The following is a 19319-nucleotide window of genomic DNA, read 5'->3' on the forward strand; positions in this document are numbered from 1 at the left end:
GTTGCTGGCTCGTCCGGCTGGTTGATCTTCCAAGTCCGCGTAGTGTAGTGGTGGCTGGTCAGGAGCTGTATGTCGACGCTTGCTGCTGTGGGTCGACTGGCGTTGTTTGGGTTGTACCTCCTTTTATAGTGTTTCTGGAATGCTTGGTGGAAGTGGTTGTTGATGCGTACGTGCATTTGGTTGTTGATGCGTACGAGCATTTAGTTGTTGATGCGTACGAGAGGAATGCACTTTTGTCGAGGCGTAGAATTTTCTGGAACGATTGATGGAAGTGGTTGTTGATGCGTAAGCGCATGTGTTTGTTGATGCGTAAACGAGGAATGCACTTTTGTCGAGGCGTAGAATTTTCTGGAATGATTGGCGCCGTTCCGCTCGATGTAGTTTAATGGTGGCGGCGTGTTTCGACCGTTTTGGTTCCACTCGACTGGTAGGGGCGTTCCGCTTGAGTTTAATATAATGGTTGCAGGTGTGCGACGTCTGGTTTTCGGGAATGTATTCTGCGTCGCAGTAACTGCTTTGATGAATGTGATTTCCGCAAGGAATGTGGTTTGTTGTTGCGGAATATTCTCGAATGTTTCGATGACGATGACTATGACGAGATTCCTACATGGTAACCAAATAAACAGATACCATTTGGTCAACACAGCTTAGGTATCTCGCTAACGATTCCAAGACTCGTAGAATACTCTTGGAAGGAGGGGACACCTTAAATTTTGATAGAATATTATATTGTTATCGGAAATTCTTATTTATGTATGCAAATTTTAAGTGCGTGCGTGCGTGCGTGCGTGCGTGTTACTTAACGTGAACTTGCCGTTTACGCCATGCTCCGTCTCTCTTTTTCCCCTTGGAATCGTATAGCGTGGAAAGAGACGCGGCATATCATATCGTTCACATGATCGGCCGACAAAAACAAAATTTTTTTTTTCAAAAAGATTAGCTAAATTTTAAATTTTTAATTCCGTTGATCTGAATTGCGATATTTTACCGAGTGCAAAATTATATGTATACAGGCCATTCCTTGCTTCATAAGTTGATAAAAAACTGGTGAAATATGAAGTTAACTAAAACAATGTAATGATGTATATATTATATATGTACTAGTTGAACCTGGCATGCGTTGCAATGCCACAATAACGCATGCAATTCCCGTTCCCGTTTTCGTTCCCGTTCACGTTCCCGTTCCCATTCCCGTTCCCATTTGTCGGAAAAACGCAGGCAGCCAACACGTTGGTCGCGACGCGAAAACATTTGAAATTATAACGTTGCAATAACACTCATTTCCAATTTTTCCCATTTCCGACCCCGTTTTTACCCGTTTTTTTTCACAGTTATCTTCCCGGACATGCATACAACAAATCCTGAAAGTTCCATCGTAATCGGTTCTGTGGTTTAGGAGCCTATTCGAGACACACAGACAGACAGACATTCATTTAAAAATATATAGATGTTACAGTGAAAGCATATTTCAAGTGGAAATATATTATCACTAGTGAAAATATATTTTCACCAATTCAAGCAGTGAAAATGTATCAAACAATGAAGTTACAACGTTTAACTCTATAAATTTAACCCTAACAACCCAATCTTAAATTAATAGGGCCAACCTTTACTTAACCTAACCTATCCTAACCATTAAATAATACCAACCCTAACAATCTAATCTTAAATGAATAAAACCAACCTTGAAAATGTAACTGGTTATGATTTCACTGAAGCTTTAGTGAAAATATATTTTCACTTGAAATATAGTTTCACTGTGACCATTGTCGGTTTTAGGGGGGGGGGGGCTGAGTCGGGCGGCGCCCGAGGGCGCCAAATAAATTAGGGCGATGCTTCAAAGGCGCTTTAAATTTTAAAATTAGAGCGCCAAAAGCCATACAAAATTTTACATTAGAGCGCCAAAGGCGAAATTTTTTTCTAAGGGTTTTTAGAAAAAAAATTCCGAGGGCGCCATTGGGTTTAAGGCCAGCACTGACTGACACAAAACAAAAACCTTCATTGTGTATAAATGTGTAATTCGTTTCTGATTGGCTGCCACTAAATATTCAAATCAATTCGATTCAAATAAATTTAATAAAAAAAAACAAATGAATGTTCACTATTAGATTAGCCATGTTTAAGCGGTTTATATTACAAATACTGAGCGAAGGTGGTTGCAACCGCTAGTCAATAATAAAAATAAGAACCCTATGAAATTTCTGACATTGAGAATTATTTTTTAACTATCTATCAAGTAACAATCTCCATCTTAGTTTATATAGGTCATTAAATTCAAACTCAATTAAAACAAACAAAAACTCAACATTGTTGTGGCTTTTAATAACTTCAGGGCGATCATCACTCATTGTCAAATATGATATTTATTTCCGGTGTCAACGCTAGTCGACTCAATTTTGATTACAACAATGTAAAATTTCTATTCAAATTCCGGTAGACGACGTCACAGTCCATCCTTGACCAAAGCCGAGCGTCCGGATGTGGGACATTAGGCCCTTAACAATCTGCCTTGTTTATGGCCACACCGTACTCTTGGGGCTACCAATTGAACACGCACGTCGTCCAAGAGGCCATCAAGTCATCGGCCAAAGACAATGATAGCCCGATGACTTATACGTGGAAACGTATGCTTAAATAAATAAAATAAAAAAAGCAGGAATTGACCTTCTCATCACATCAGATTGAAAGTTCACGTTCGTTTCGAGCCTTTGACAAACTGATAAAATTCAAGGTGGGAGCTCACTTCAAAAGCCCTCATTAATTAAACCGAATTGAATATGCCGTTCGACCTTACTGTGTCATTATTTCTATGGATTAAATATCATATTAAAGTCGCATTAATAAAATGCAGATATTTTAATCAGACAATTTTACTGTCGCCTCATCACGACGAACACTTCAGAATTGTATTGTAGACAATTGCAGCGAGTTAATGCGTCTTTTCCTGTGATTTTAACGAAATTGGATTATAATAGGTTGCGTCTTTTACCTTTTCATTTGAACGAGCGCACACAGATTAAATTATATATAATATAAATATCATACCCGTAATTTTTAATATTTTTTACCGCAAAAATGTAACGGAAATAAAAATGTAATTTTAGTAATAAACTAATGGAATTTGGCTTTAAGTATTATACATGCTACTGTTCAAGTGTACATTTCGTTCGTTCATGAACATACTAGTTTGTTCAAACACGTACAAATCTGGCCAATTATGTATAGTGTAGGCCGGTGGTTGCCACGCGAGCTTTTTTCGTGCGTTTTTGGGCGTCAACCTTTTATTTCAACTAATATAGGACGAATACCAGTCAAGAAACTGATACTGTTCTCGCATATTTTAAAAAAATAGCTGCAATGAATGCTTATGGTATTTTATATAGTACCTGCTATTCCAGTTCATTGAGACTGTTTTTGTATGCATTACTGTTGACTAAATACATTTTCTCTAAGCAAGACATTATTTAGCTGCCAGCAGGATGTTCACTTTAATTTAAAATAATACTCTCAAAAGAGCTGAATAGTTAAAAACAGGAAATAATGTTTGGTACGGACGCTCGATGTCTTTAAATATACATTTGTACATATGTAAGTGCAAGGCTAAATACAAAAGTAGATATAAACCTCCCCGACAAAGAGAAAAAGGAAACGGCGGATCGTAAATAAAATTGTTATTGATTTATTTTATTACAGTATTTGTTTATTTATTTTATTGTGATTTATTTTATTAAAACACTATTTTATTTTATATTGAAAACCCCTGACAACGGCATATATAGAAAAAAAGGCAAATAGGATAATACTGGAAAAATGAACTCCGTTCAAAAAAAGCTCGCGTGGCTACCAGTGGTATACACAAAAAAACAAATTGACAAACGAACTAGTTTGTTCACACATAAACTATGTATTAGGCATAAGTTTAAGTGTTCTCAATCCTTTGTCCCATCTTTGCAAGTGTGCTTACCCCGGATTAAAACAATTTGAAAATTAGCGAAAATGAAAATTATAGCAACGTTATAATGTAGTTTCCATAAGATTTCCCTTTAAACACTCGAAGTTCTTTTTAATTTTCCTTTAAGAGGGCTTGACACCAGCGCCTTGTCCATACAAACGTATTACACTTCTTCCTTCCTCAATTATGGCACTAGAGAAATTATTTTTTAATATGCTATGGATATTAACCATTGGCATGCATCTGTGCTTTTATTTTTTTTATTAGTTATTTTTTATAGGAGCTAGGAGCCGCCAAACATCTATTAAATCGCCTCTTTTTTACTCCCACGAAAAGAGTCCAGCGTGCTTATTTAACGGTCGATTTAAAAAAAAAATACGCATACAGTTGCATAGAAAATATCTTTCTCATACCGATAGTGAATTTTTTTAAAAATTGCTTCAGTTTCGGAGGAGAAAATTGGAGAATACGAAACCTCGATTTTGTCGATTTAAAATACGTATTATCTGGTCGAAGCGCAACTGTCGCATTCACTCAATATATATATTGATATATTTTGTCGCATTCACTCAATATATATATCGAAGAAAGGAACGGCAACAAAATTAAGGTTTCGGGTGTACAGCCCTCTTAAACACTCAAAAGTTTTAACAGCTAAAAGTTTCATGCGATACTTAGTCTATTTGAAGATTATGAAAAATCTATAAAGTATTTTCATGAACAAAACTACTATTTAGATATATAGTATGTTTATATTATATTAATACGTTATGTTTGTACATTCAGTAGATAAGTTTTGTTTAGTTTTTTCAACGATTAATTGAAATATGATATTATATACATTAAGCACGTTTTCCTCCGCACCTACAATCTACTTTATTATTATTGTCATTTTTGTCGCATTGAACATGTCAGAGACATGCAAAATAGAAAATAAAACAATCGTGTGTATGTATTGTGTGTGTGTTTTGTCGATCTTCAATGATGATACGGTTTGTAGAAGGTCATGGGCTCACATAATTCCACACACCATAATTACCCGACCATTGTGCACCGATAGCCGGTCATTTCCGGCTTATTGGTCGGTACTAATCAGTCCAGAATGACGATTGTGGCACATATGTACATATCTTGACCCGCTCGAAATCATCAACTGGTGCAATTTTGTCAAAAATGCATTGGCATTGTCCAAACTTCGATTGATCGCTATTTAGCAATCACTATAAAAACCTGGCATTGTATATTATAGATTCACCTGTATATTCAAAATATATTTTTTCCATTTAAACAATTCATCTGTTTCGGTATTTAATAAATACATTGGTATCCAACAATATGTCGAAGGATACAAATTATTATTGGTGAATTATATAGTGTAAGTCAGCTTTAATGGGTATAATGTAACAGTTAGTCACAAAAAATATTAAATAACATAAATTAGATTGTCTTTGTGCATTCAAAGATACATATATTATATCCTCATATTGTACATATATTTGTTGGCATTCAATATAATACATGGCCAGAGTATGTACATAAGTTGCGGAAATGTGATTTATCAGACTAGATAAATGGTAAGTTAGGGTAGATTACGTTGGTTCAGATTATTTAAAATTTTACTAAGCAAATTCCACGATACTAATGTTATATATGTATTCATATACATATGTATATATTAGCTTTATTTATAAATATATCCATATAAGATATATAACATATCATATGTAGATTTACAGTTTGATACCTCTAATCTGGATGTATGAAATATAATAAATTAAATTCAACTGTCCATTTATACTGACGAATCAGAGTTGCCAGATTTCAAAAATTACAGATCGGGACATTCTTTATTTCGATGGATTAAAAAAAAGTTAAAGAATTAAGGAAAAAATTTAAAAAAAATATTATTTTAATTAAGTTATGTTATATGTATAGAAGGTCACTATCTCAAGTAATTGTTTTAGACCTGAAAATTCGATTTTCATGTTTGGTTTTAAGGACAAAACTTATGATAGAAATTTGTTCCTTTTGAAGTCGAACCATTTCTGTACAAAAATTAAGCGAGCCTCTAACTACATATTGTATACGTACATTTTTGAACATGTACAATTTTTTTAAGTCGGGATTTTCAGAGCCAATGCGGGACTCGGGATTTTTGACTATTGAATTCGGGACAGTCCCACTCAAATAGGGACGTCTGGCAACCCTGCTCCGAATATACAATATGTATGTAATAGGATTGCATTACCGGTTTACCGGTAAATCTATTGACAGACTATTGGCCGAACGGACTTTAGAGAATGGCAGAATGAAATTATCTCAAATAGGGAATTTGGCAGAATGAAATTTTCTCAAATGGGAAATTTGGCAGAATGAAATTTTTAATTGTTTAAATTTATCAAAAATATCAAATTATAATGAGATCGGGGTAGTTTCTGAATAACATATCTGTTTTCAGTGAGTTTTGGATAATAATAATATTTCTCTTTTGTTATACATATATAGGTCTTGAAATTTTGTACAGTGGTAACATATTAATAGTAACTCATCGTAAAAAGTTGTAGCGAACATTCTGTCAATTTGACAGTGATAACTGTCAAATTGACAGAATGCATTCATTAGGGTGGCTACACTAATGCATGCTTGAGTGGCAACACAGACCAACCAAGTCGTAATAAATGCGATCAGATGGTTGACTCAATTATGATTATTAATTATTACGAATGACTTTTATGTATTTACATGTCAATATTCACCTTAGATTTATTTTTAATTACTTACGTCTCAATCTAGATAAGCGTATTTAGGAAAATTTAACAAAAACAATTATATAATCCTCGTCTTTTTTAAACCGATAAACCCGCAATGAAAGAAATTATTCACTGGGTACCGGTTAATGAAATTTTACCGTAAATTGCAATCAATAGTATTTAATTAACAAATGAAGACTCTGGGATCCTTGCTGTATGTGTTGTTATGTGTAGAACTTCATAAATTTCATGATACGCGACTGATATCAATAAAATTAGAAATGTATAATTAAATAAAATCATTAAGCAATCTCATTGTTTCGCTTTATTATAACAATGGAGACGATCGACCGATTGTTACAACTCACAATAGCCGATTATAACCGTTTAACGAATGGACAACCGCAACAGATGCACGGGAAGGTGTTTAAAATATGCAAATATTCAAACCAAACTCGGAAAATTCAATGAAAACTCAATACAAATGGAATAAGTAATAGAGTAAAAAAAACTCACCGTGCATTGGTCCTATGACTACGCAGACGACTATCATCAACATGGCAACCCTCATTCGTCTATTGCCTTCTCCTTTTTTGAAGGCGACCCTGAATGTGTCCTTGACGTGATGAATATCAAAGAAGTTCCTCAATGATGCCATACAGCCTGTGGCTTCATTCAAGTTTTCCTAGTAAAATGCACACAATATTTAGTCAAAAATGTCTAATAAACTAACTCAACCTTATAAATGATAGATATGTGTATGTAGTATAACTAATGAAATATAAATTCATATGATTATTTCTAAATGTGAATTCTGACAATTTGACAGTTCTCTTGTAGCACCACTGATGCATTCATAAGAGTGGCTATACAGATGCATGCTAGAGTGGCAACACAGACCAACCAAGTCGTAATAAATGTGATTAAATTATGCTTATTAATTATTACGAATGGCCTTTATGTATTTATATATATGGCATTATTCACCTTAGATTTATTTTTAATTTTGTGATAAAATTTGCTTTGGTGTAAATTACCTTTGAATTTGCTGGAGTGGGCGTTTCTTGAATCAGATAATATCCATATAAAAAGCTGACCAAATACAGTGAAGCAGATATACTGAAAATTCCATAGAATCCTATTTCTTTCAAGAGTATGCCGCTCAGAGCCATTCCTACGGGTATTCCCAAGGAACAGAACAGATTAACTATGCCTATCCTGAACGTCCTGGTCTCTTCGGTGGTGACGTCAGCTATGTAGCTGAATATTCCCATGAACATGGTGACCCATCCACCCGTCAGACCAGGAAACAGAGCTTCCGTAACACCGGCCACTTCCATCGGTAATTCGTCGAAAAAATAAGTATTGATGATCAAACCGACAGTAGTCAAAAATTCGCCAATGATTGGCAGAAGCATACAAGGTTTCCTTCGACCTATCCTGTCACTCCAAGCTCCCAAGAACAAAATCAACATACAAGGCAATGCTGACTGTAATATAGTCTTCCATCCTTGCATAGTGGCCACCAAGAGTTGAACTTCGGCCTCTTCTGCCGTGTAATTGGCCGTGTCTCTGTTTGCTAAAGCGTCACAGACGTGACTTTCGTATTTTAAATTTACCCTGCAAGCCTTTTCTAAGTTCAAATTTTGAGTCGCTAATGATGCCAACACACTAGGCATTATATAGCAAGCGAGCATAGGTTCCACTGTCGTGTGTTCTTTGACGTATCTGAGCTTTTCCAAGAAACTTTTTGTCTGCCACCGTAACGATTGTGAAGAAGATGACATTTTCTCTTGGGATTGCTTCTCGGAATTGTTTTGAGTTGTGCCATTTTGCTTGTCCGCTTTGTCTGCTTTTGTATCTGTCGATTTCTCCATGTTGTCGTGCGGTCACTTGTACCCTCTGCAAAAATTCAAGCATATCATGTCAGAATAACAATGAAGGACGCATTGTTCACGTTTCACCAAACATCAAAGAACTGATCTGTGAATAAATACTTATTCATATGTGGGTACAAAAATTGTGTTTAACCCAAATAAATAATTGTGAATGACCACACACACATTTATATACATATGCATGTACACGGTCACCCATTCAGTGGCACGTTGGCGAATTTAGATTGTCGTCAAATTAGTTCCGCACAATTGAATGATTGCACCGCGCGAATACGTCGTATTTTATACAAAACTCGACAGTAATGTTTGCACCGTGGAAGACTCGTCTGCATACCATTGTGTGGAAATGGTCCGAAAACTCGCTCAAAAATGAATTAACGTGATACATGCACTTTGTTTGTCACAATGGAAATGTGAGCTAAAGCGATGTGTTAATCGGAAGAGAAAATTTAGAGATAAAAAACTATAAGGAAGTGGAAATAAGGAGGCGTATCAAATTAAGATGGAGTGCATTTGGGCGAATGAACGACGTTTTTAAATCAAAATTGTCACTTTGAAATAAAAAATCTTCGATCACAATGCGTTTTGCCAGTTATGACGTAATTGCATACATATACATACATATATATAAATACTAGGAAGGCCTAACACTTACTGGCCAATTTTAAGAATAATTTTAACAAAGCATCATAAATATATCATAGCATCATAAAATTTTTGAAAAACTTACATTTTCGGACCATTTTTTTAATATAAATCGTCAAATTTTGAGATGTTGAAAAACTACAAATTTGCGAGACATTTATGGACAAATTTGCAGCATTTGTATATGAATCGGCTAAAATTCGAGATGCTGAAAACTCTAAAACTGCGAGAAATTGGTAAAGGTTGCCAATTTGTTGGAACCGTTTCAATGAAAGTCAGATAAATTGGCAAACTCTGATAGAAAATGATCGATCTTGGGTCATACACCAAGGTTGGGCCAGCAGCAAGGAGTGGGAGTTCGAAAGCACATATGCTAACTATAATATGTTCACACTGCTGGGTACCACTGTATGGATTTGAAACTTGGACATTGAACCCCAAACTGTTACACAAAGTTTAATCCACTCAAAGAAATATATTGAACGCTGTATGATTGACATAATGAGGAGATATAGGAAACGGAATACGTTGGTGAGACGTATGACAGGCGTCGTTGTTAAAGTCACCTAGCTAGAAGAATGGACGAAAGTCGAAAGGCAGACAATATACATATGTACATAAGTGCTGAAATGGTACCCGAAAGAATGTATAAGGTTGAAAGGAAGATTGCAAAGAAAATGGGTAGATTTAACCAGCAGCATAGACTAGTAGTTATTATATAATACTTTCGAATAAAGTGGTTACGGGTTCAATCCCACCGGTTGCGGGATGCAGCGAACACATTTGAAATAATTCAATTATTTGTTTATTTTACCTAACAACGCAGGTGTTGCAATGTTTACCCTAACAAGGGAACAATGCGTTGCAATGACACTCATTCCCGTTTTTGGGCGACTTTTTTTCACAGTAATCTTCCCGGACATGCTTACAACAAATCCTGAAAGTTTCATCGTAATCGGTTCAGTGGTTTAGGAGCCCATTCGAGACACACAGACATACAGACAAACATTGATTTTTATATATATACTAGCTGAACCCGGCATGCGTTGCAATGCCACAATAACGCATGCAATTCCCGTTCCCGTTCCCGTTCCCGTTCCCGTTCCCGTTCCCGTTCCCGTTCCCGTTCCCGTTCCCGTTCCCGTTCCCGTTCCCGTTCCCGTTCCCGTTCCCGTTCCCGTTCCCGTTCCCGTTCCCATTCCCGTTCCCGTTCTCGTTCTCGTTCCAGTTCTCGTTCTCGTTCCAGTTCCCATTTGTCGGAAAAACGCAGGCAGCGGACACATTTAAAATTATTCAATTATTTGTTTATTTTACCCTAAAAATATTTGAAATTATTGCGTTGCAATGCCACTCATTCCCGTTTCAAAAATTAAAAAATATTATTTTTAAAATTTTTTTTTTCATTTTTTTTTAATAAAATTTTTACTATTAGCTTAGTCATGTTTATGCGGTTTATATTACAAATACCGAGCGAAGCCGGCTAATACAGCTAGTTCTTAATAATCAAATTAAATTATAGTAAATTATAGGAACGCATACGTGACAGACAGACAAACATTGATTTATATAGATATGTAGGATTGTTATGAGTGGTACGTAATGTCAGGTTGGTATGAGTGGTACGTAATGTATTTGTACGTTGGCAATACGTGGGCGCAAGTTGGTTGCTAACGTAAACATTTCCTTAACTACCCACTGGCGCTTCATACTTTCGCGTCGATAAAATCGTAATTATATTATTATTATTAAGAGGTTTTTTCCCTTTTTATTTTCACAGTAATCTTTCCGGACATGCATACAATAAATCCTGAAAGTTTCATCGTAATCGGTTCTTTAGTTTAGGAGCCTATTCGAGACAGACAGACAGACAGACAGACAAACAGACAGACATTGATTTTTATATATATAGATACAGATTACAACTATATATGTACCTACATATGTACATATATAGTTGTAATTGTATAGTTGTAATATGTTTTAAAACATAATGGCATTATCAATTAAATCTTTCCGTTAAATAAAGCCATTAAAATGCAGTATTTAGAACAAGTGAAATTTTCGCAGGGGCGTTTTGCGAAACTTCAAAGCTATCTAATATTATATACATTTACCAGTAGTAATAGAAACATTAATATTTACAATATTTTTTTACAACGAACAGTTACCGAACGGTTCAACGATTCGCCCTCGGGCATAACTGGTGCTAAATCCGTGCCCAATGAGGCTTTTTTTTTGTTTTTGGTCAGATTGAAATCACTGGGTCTTTACACTACCTTGAACCAATGCGGTTAATTGAATCAATCACGAGTTTGCGTAATCTGCTCCAACCGAATTTTACGCAACTGTACTTTTTAAATCATAATGTTATTTTTTTTTTTTAGAAATTTTCGCTTTACATAACTTTTGATCGATTAATTAGAGTAAACGTGTGTGCTAAGTGAGTGCTTAGAATGTCGATAAAAAATATGCGCGATCGCTCAAATTTTTCCAAGGTACAATTTTGCAAAGAAATGAACATTTGGTTTCGGAAAATTCGCTTCAAACCGGATCGTCGTGTTATTATTTGAGCCCACGTTTTCACTCGGAATTTTCATTTGCGAAACGGCCCAATGTAGATTCCAATTAAATTTAAACTGTATGTTGCGATATTTTGTCATTTCCTTCAAAACATGTTTGGTACTTCCCGAACGTGTTATTTTGGCTGAGAAAATTTGCATAATAAGTTAAAAGTGTCGTCAGAAATGTTAGGTATAAACACGCAATTTTTTAGCGTGAGTATACAGGTATCAATTTGCAGAATCATCGCATTTTCAGGCCGATAAAATCTTATTATTCTCATAAGATTATGACATATCCGCGTGTTATTATCCATCATCATTTTTCACGCTCTGTGAATTCGAAAATTACGTATCTTCCTGGTGTCATCAAATATTATTCACTTAAAATTTTAATAAATCCCCGAAACAAATCATTGCCAAGTGTCACGACAGATAAAGGCCGCCATTTTTTTATCTGATTAATTATATTTCTCACCTCTACTACGTACTCAAGTGTAAACTACTATATTTATTCATCAACGCTGAATGATTGACATTTGTTGTATAATACTTTTATTGTGCAAAACTACGGGAAACTCTCGATTACTACATATATACGTTGAATGGAATATGGATAAACCCGGACATATTCGAAAGATGATTTTCAATTTTAAGTTTCCGGGTAATCTGTGATCAACAATTTGGAGTTACAATTACAACAATTTTGAAATATTTTATTAGTTATTTATGTAATTATCTTACTTATTTAGGTAAGTATATGTCAATAAAATACATGTAAATCATATGTACTTACATGATTGGCATTATTATTTTTAAAATAAATATACAATTTTTTCAATCGTTATTACATGAAAAACTTCAACTAAATGGCAAAGGTGCACACTTTAAAGTTGATTAACATATGAAGGTTTTCAAATATTTATCAAATTAACAACAAAATTACGTATATCCAAAAGAAAACAAATAAGGACCATATAAAGAATCGTTTTATAAATGCTTTAAAAGTTTATAACATTTATTATTTAGAATATTAAATAATCATATTTATTACACACTTTTAAATTTGACAAGACATTTACCACTAGATCAGTACATTTAGATAAAATAAATATTGGGATAGAAAACTTATCTTTATAATCGTGATAAAGTGAAAAATTAGCGAAATATGCTCATTACATCATGGATTAAATGGTTAAAAAAAAGTATATTTTTGACTTTTAAAATACGCTAGGTAATCAATTAAAAGTATTTTAAGGCATTGAAAAATCATAATCAATAGGAAAAATATCTGACTATTGATTCCAATACTCACTTCTGGCATATAAATACTAGATTTTGAGTTAAAGACTATAAAAGCCAAAAAACTGTGATAATTATTCATTATTTTAAGGGCTCATATCTCATAAATAAAAAAAACCATCAAAAATCATTGTCATATTCGAATTTAGAGGGTTAAACTTGATTGATTAGTCTCTACTCCGGTAAAAAAAATTTGTTGCTCAGTGTTATCTTTGTTGGTTTGATAAAATATTTGTATTGCATCTTTAGATATTTTGGCGTTAATATTTTTAGCGATAGCAAAAAGGCAATTTTAGAAAATAAATAAATCTTAAGGACAGACCAGTGAAATAAAAGACTATCCTCTCAAACAAGGGAAGTATGGTCAGCATAACGATATATCATATTTAAAATAAAAAATCTGTCACTTCAGATGACTGATAACTAGAGGTAGGATAGTCACAGTGCTATCCATTGTTCGGCAAACCTTTAACAATGCATTTACAACCTTTGAACAATACACGGCCCCTCAGGCTCCGGTGACTACTGATAACAATGAGCAACAAAAAAAATTACCAGAGCGGAGACTAACCAATATTTACTAATTTTGTCCGTCTGAATTCGAATATGATATTGATTTTTGTTGTTTGGGTCCCTTTACGAGATATGAGCGTTTAAAAAAATGCGCACTTTTTACAGATTTTTGGCTTTTGCGGTCTTTAATTTAAAATCTAGTATTGCTGTGCTCATTGTGAGTATTGGAATCAATAGTCAGAAGTTTTTTTCTATTGATTGTGATTTTTTATTGTTTTAAAATACTTATAATTAATTTTCTAGCGAATTTTAAAAGTCAAAAATATATTTTTTTTACGGATTTTATATCTGTGCTATTTTTTTTTTTTTATTTTTTTTTTTTTTTGTTTTTTTTTTTTATTTCATACCAGGAAGGCATTACAGGTAAACCCCAATGCGCCTTCCTGGCCAAATTACAAACAATACAGCATTTTTTTATTATATAAGTCGCTAAATTACGAGACACTGACTTAAACTCGACAATTAACGAGACATCTATGAATTGTACATACATTTTTATTGTAATATTTACATTAATCATACTCTAATAGTGGTGACATAGTGGGTAGGAAGGATTTTTAGCCAATTTTTAATCGGGAATCGTTTCAACAATGAAATCAGAGAAAATTGGCAAACTCTGATAGGAAACGATCAACCAGGAGTCACAAATCCTGGTCTGACCAGCAGCATTACAGATATACTCAGAAAAATTCTTTTCAATCGAGGTCAGCTCAAGGGATCGAACTCGGCGCCTCTCAGTGTTAAGCAGAAGCTTAACGACCGAGCCACGCTGCTGGCTTTTTGCATTTGTTTGGTCAGTACCCCCTGGACACATACCCCCGGTTAAAAACCCCCTGATCATTAATACCCCGTGCAAAAAACCCCCATATTTGCCATGCACTGAACTGATACGAGTAAATTGTAATACGATATACATACCTACCTATGTATGTATTTCTTTTTTTAAACGTTTTTTTAGAACTGCTGATCTATTTATCTACGTGTACATATATATGTACATATATTGTTTGAAAATAAATTAAACGTCGTTTTATGACATTTTAAGGTGACTCAAACATTGAACGTGACAATGAACATCGGCAATATTTTTACTACAGTAATGTAAATTACAAATAAAATAATAATTACTTTTAAATATCGATCAAAATTTTCATCGTTGTAATCATTACGTATATTTTAATACAGAAAAATTCGTTACTTTTAAATTATATCAAAGGATGATTACAAATTCATCAAATTTATAATAAATATTATCAAATCGGTTGAACCGACAATCCTTTAAAATACCATTGCTACAGATTTTTCTAGGGTTACTTTAAAAATTTAATCGCTGAATCGTAATTTAGCAACGCTGGTATTTTATATGCATATATTCAGTTATTGCAGGAAAAAATACTGTCATATTTATCAAACATATGTACATATGTACATTCCAACACTTGAATGCATTCGGAAAAATTGGAAAATGTTCTTATACATTGAATCATGACAATAAATACGAATATTTTTTGGCAATGAATTATTATTTTCTTGGTAATGAATTAAAATTTTATTGGTAATCAATTAAATTCCATTGCATTAATTGCTCAATAAGAACATTTTCCAATTTCCAATTTTTCCGAACCCGAGAAAAAAATTGTAGCAATGGTATATTTAAAAGATTGAGATACAATTTAAAAATAACAACTTTTTCTGTATTACAATATACGTAATGATTACAAGGAGGAAAAGCTTGATTGATATTATATAACAATTACATTTTTATTTTTAATTTAAATTGGTTTAGTAAAAATATTGCCGTTGTTCAATGTCACGTTGAAAGTTTGAGTCACCTTAAAATGTCATAAAACGATGTTTAATATATTTTCAAACAATATATGTGTGTAGGTACATGTAGATAAATAGACCAGCAGTTATAAATAAACGTTTGAAAATAGACATCCTTATGTAGGTAGGTATATTGTATTGAAATCACTGTGCACTTTACTCCTATGAGTTAAATGCATGGCATTTCGAATATGAACCGGAATTTAAAAAAATATATATTCATTATAATACAATATCTTTCAGAAAGCAAAAATTAAATTCATGTGCATATGATATGCTTATCTTTATTTAATAATACCTACCTATATAGATATATAGGTTTTTATATACTTACATATGAATGCCTATATACTCATTTATTATTGTTGTTATACATTGTATGCAAATATGTACTTGACATATAAAGTATGACTATATTTTACAAGCACATAAGTGATAACAATTTGTGAATGAAGTCAAACAGAAATAATGTTTTTGGTACTGAAAATTAGACTTCCGCCACTGTCAAATATTATATAGTGGCTCATATATATGTATGTATGTATTCGGAAACAGTCTCAGATGTAAGTTCGGTACTTTCGGCATTCTTATCTTTAATTTTAAATTTATGATACACTTAGCAGCTCCTTTGAATAGCAGGTCAAAAAGTATGTTGAGTGTTGACACATTTTTCGGCTAATCCATACAAACTAGACGTTATGACGTTTTCTTCTAAATTCAAAAAAATTCAACTTATATAAAATTGAAATGTTTACATTCCGGTGCTCCCGGTAATACCGAAATAAGGTAGAATTTTGGTCGGTATTGGAATCCATAGTATCTACCTATATGTACATACATACAGATAAATGATATATTAATAGAAGTCGCTTTAGGCGTCATATTGTTGTCAAGTGACGATTGTCCACAGACAATCCTAAATAATTTTAGTATCATTCGTATTCGATGCTTGGTGCTCGACGTACATATGTCCGATAAAAACTTTTCTGTTCGTTTATATTACTCGCAAGAAGGGCAAGCATCGGTAAAAATCGGACAATGCATTCAAAAACACACAATAAGCAACATGGGATACATTTGTATAAGTAAATTTTATTCTTAAGCCCTTCTATTGTTATTACATTTCTCTGCATACATATGCATTGTGAAAATATTAGACAAAATGAAATTAATTTTCATATGATATTATTATAAATGCTATATTTTATTCAAATAGCTTACAATTTGACATATAATAAGTATCTATGTATATGGAACGAACGGGTGTCACAATAATTCGACATAGCTCACAGCTATCAGAGCGAGCAGAGTGTCGTGGAACGACCAGGCTTTGCCGAGAAAAATTATGTGCAATTTCGCTATTCATTTTATTTAGAAAGCATTTTTAAAATGTCAAAAATTGACGTTTTCCGAGCATTCTAACTGAGAGATCCGTTAACGCAATGTCAACGTATCTTAACGTTTCCAAATGACCTATTGCCTGCCTGTCGAACGTGTGTACATAAGAAGTGTGCATATTCCACGCTCTGTAAATTAATTGACCACCGGTAAAATGTTTTCCCGTTTGCGAACTTCACTTGCCTAACGATCGGTAGTGGTAAAAAGATTTCGCAAGATGGAAAATTACCACTCTAGTGCCGTAACTTAATCGGAACTGTCGATACCTAACCGTTTCGCAATCGTTCGGTTCTAAATAGGAGAACGATACAACGATTCATAAAATACAATCCAGTTGTTTTATTATGATTATGAATTTGCGTCATTCGAGAAAAAAAAATATCACCAATAAAAGCTCAAAATGTAAAATACAATGAAAAAAAAGCTCAAAATGTGATTAGAAAAAAATAATATCCTAATATATAATTTAGAAATAGACTTTGTATGTATGTAAGTTTGTTTGTTTGTTACGTGAAATCCGTGACTTTCAATTTAACAAAAAAAACAAATGAATATTCAAATAAATTTAAATAAAATAAAACTATTCAAATAAATTTAATAAAATTTGTACTATAAGATTGGCCATGTTCAAGCGGTTTATATTACAAATACTGAGCGAAGCCGGTTAAAAATACTAGTAATATACCTATATAAGTCACACGTTCAATGTTATGTATTATATATACAAAAATATACATTAGTTGTTTTACCCGGCTTCGCTCAGTATTTGTAATATAAACAGCGTAAACATGGTGAATCTAATAGTAACTATTCATTTGTTATTTTATCTAATTTATTTGAATCCAAAAAGAATATATCGAATCGTCATAGAAACTTCGATTTGTTTTCGATTCCCAACCAAAGATACATACATACATACTTACATACATACAAAGTCTCTTTCGAATTTATATATTAGATTATTTACTGGTTCCTCCATTAAATTGGCTAAAACCATCCTACCTACTATGTCACCACTATTTGAGTATGATTAAATGTACAATAAAAATGTATGTACAAGTTAAAGGTTCATAGATGTCTCGAGTTTTTCAATGCATATGTATGTATGTACACACGTATATCATTTCTAAAACTACCACCAGTTGAATTATCAACGGGCAAAATATTAGTACATATTACTATATTTTTACATACACATATACCAGGAAGGCTTAACAGGTCAACCCCAATGCGCCTTCCTGGCCAATAAAAAACATCGATACACATTTTTTTTTTTAGAATAATTTTAACAAAGCATCATAGAGACATCTATAAATAAATTACATTTTCGGAGCATTTTTTTTATATAAATCGTCAAATTTCGAGATGCTGAAAAACGATCAACCTGTAGTCACAAACTAAGATCTGGCTAGCAGCAACCAGTAGACCTCGAACCCGCGACCACTATGTTCGAAAGCATAAACATATGATAACCACTAGTCCACACTGCTATCTACATATCTACATATATTCTATCGCTTCAAAAAATGATCTATTTCACATTAAGTAGGTATTTTACATTTAGTAGGTAATAAAAATTGTATATTTTTCACATTTTCAACATGCTTTTACAATAAGGGCTTAGATAAATGCACGCATTTGTTTCAAAGAATATTAACATAGTACCACATAGTGGTAGATTTAAATTTTTGCAATTATGCCAACGATACGTTAAGAATGTAACCTTATTAAGGCAACGTGAGTGCGATCTTGAAACAATATGTCGGTCGCGATAATAAGCTCGTAACAACAATTATAAGGAATCGAGAGATAAAAAATATATTATTTATATAATAAATGCAAGAACCCTGACATTAATTTTAATGTAAGACCGCATCACTCGAATTTTCCGAACGCAACGGGAAAATCGCAGATTGAACTTGAAAAATACTGGTCAAGGTCGCATACATAGGAGTCAGCCAAACCGCTTAAAATGTCACAAACAACACATGTTTATGATAATTATGTACGTGTATCGAATCTGGTAATGGATTTTCATCGAACAATAGGAAATATATGTAGTAATAATATATAAGCACGTTATGTAAAATTGCACTGTATGTTACTTGACTTCACTTTGTACTATGGGAAAGTTCATATTTTTGTTAGGGTGTGAATGTAACACATGATCTAGTTACGTATAACTACATAGTAATAATATGATGACCGGGTCTATTTGCTGACTATCATTACTGGGAAAATTTCATGAGAGCTTTATTGATGCATTATTTCATTGAGAGAATAGAGAGAGCCCTTTGTGCATAGTCATTTACGACCTTGAATGTTTCCTATGTGTAATTGAAGCTTCTGAAAAATATATACATCACACCTTTAAATTGATTGTGGATTAATGTAATGTTCTTCCTGATGAGATCAC

The 19319-nt window shown here is 33.3% G+C and overlaps 1 protein-coding gene across 1 annotated transcript in view; it reads right to left on the reverse strand.

Moving 5' to 3' along the window:
- The window catches only part of LOC143913712 (putative peptidoglycan muropeptide transporter SLC46), a 36095-nt gene that overhangs the window by 6841 nt on the left and 9935 nt on the right, over positions 1-19319 (reverse strand). The window contains exons 2-3 of the mRNA XM_077433678.1: positions 7740-8604; positions 7219-7387 (exon numbers count right to left, since the gene is read on the reverse strand). Coding sequence (XP_077289804.1) covers positions 7219-7387; positions 7740-8579 — 1009 coding nt within the window. The 5' untranslated portion in view covers positions 8580-8604. The remainder of the gene's footprint in view (positions 1-7218; positions 7388-7739; positions 8605-19319) is intronic.

The sequence above is a fragment of the Arctopsyche grandis genome, chromosome 6 (genome assembly GCF_051622035.1).
Source record: "Arctopsyche grandis isolate Sample6627 chromosome 6, ASM5162203v2, whole genome shotgun sequence".
In the NCBI taxonomy this organism is placed as follows: domain Eukaryota; kingdom Metazoa; phylum Arthropoda; class Insecta; order Trichoptera; family Hydropsychidae; genus Arctopsyche; species Arctopsyche grandis.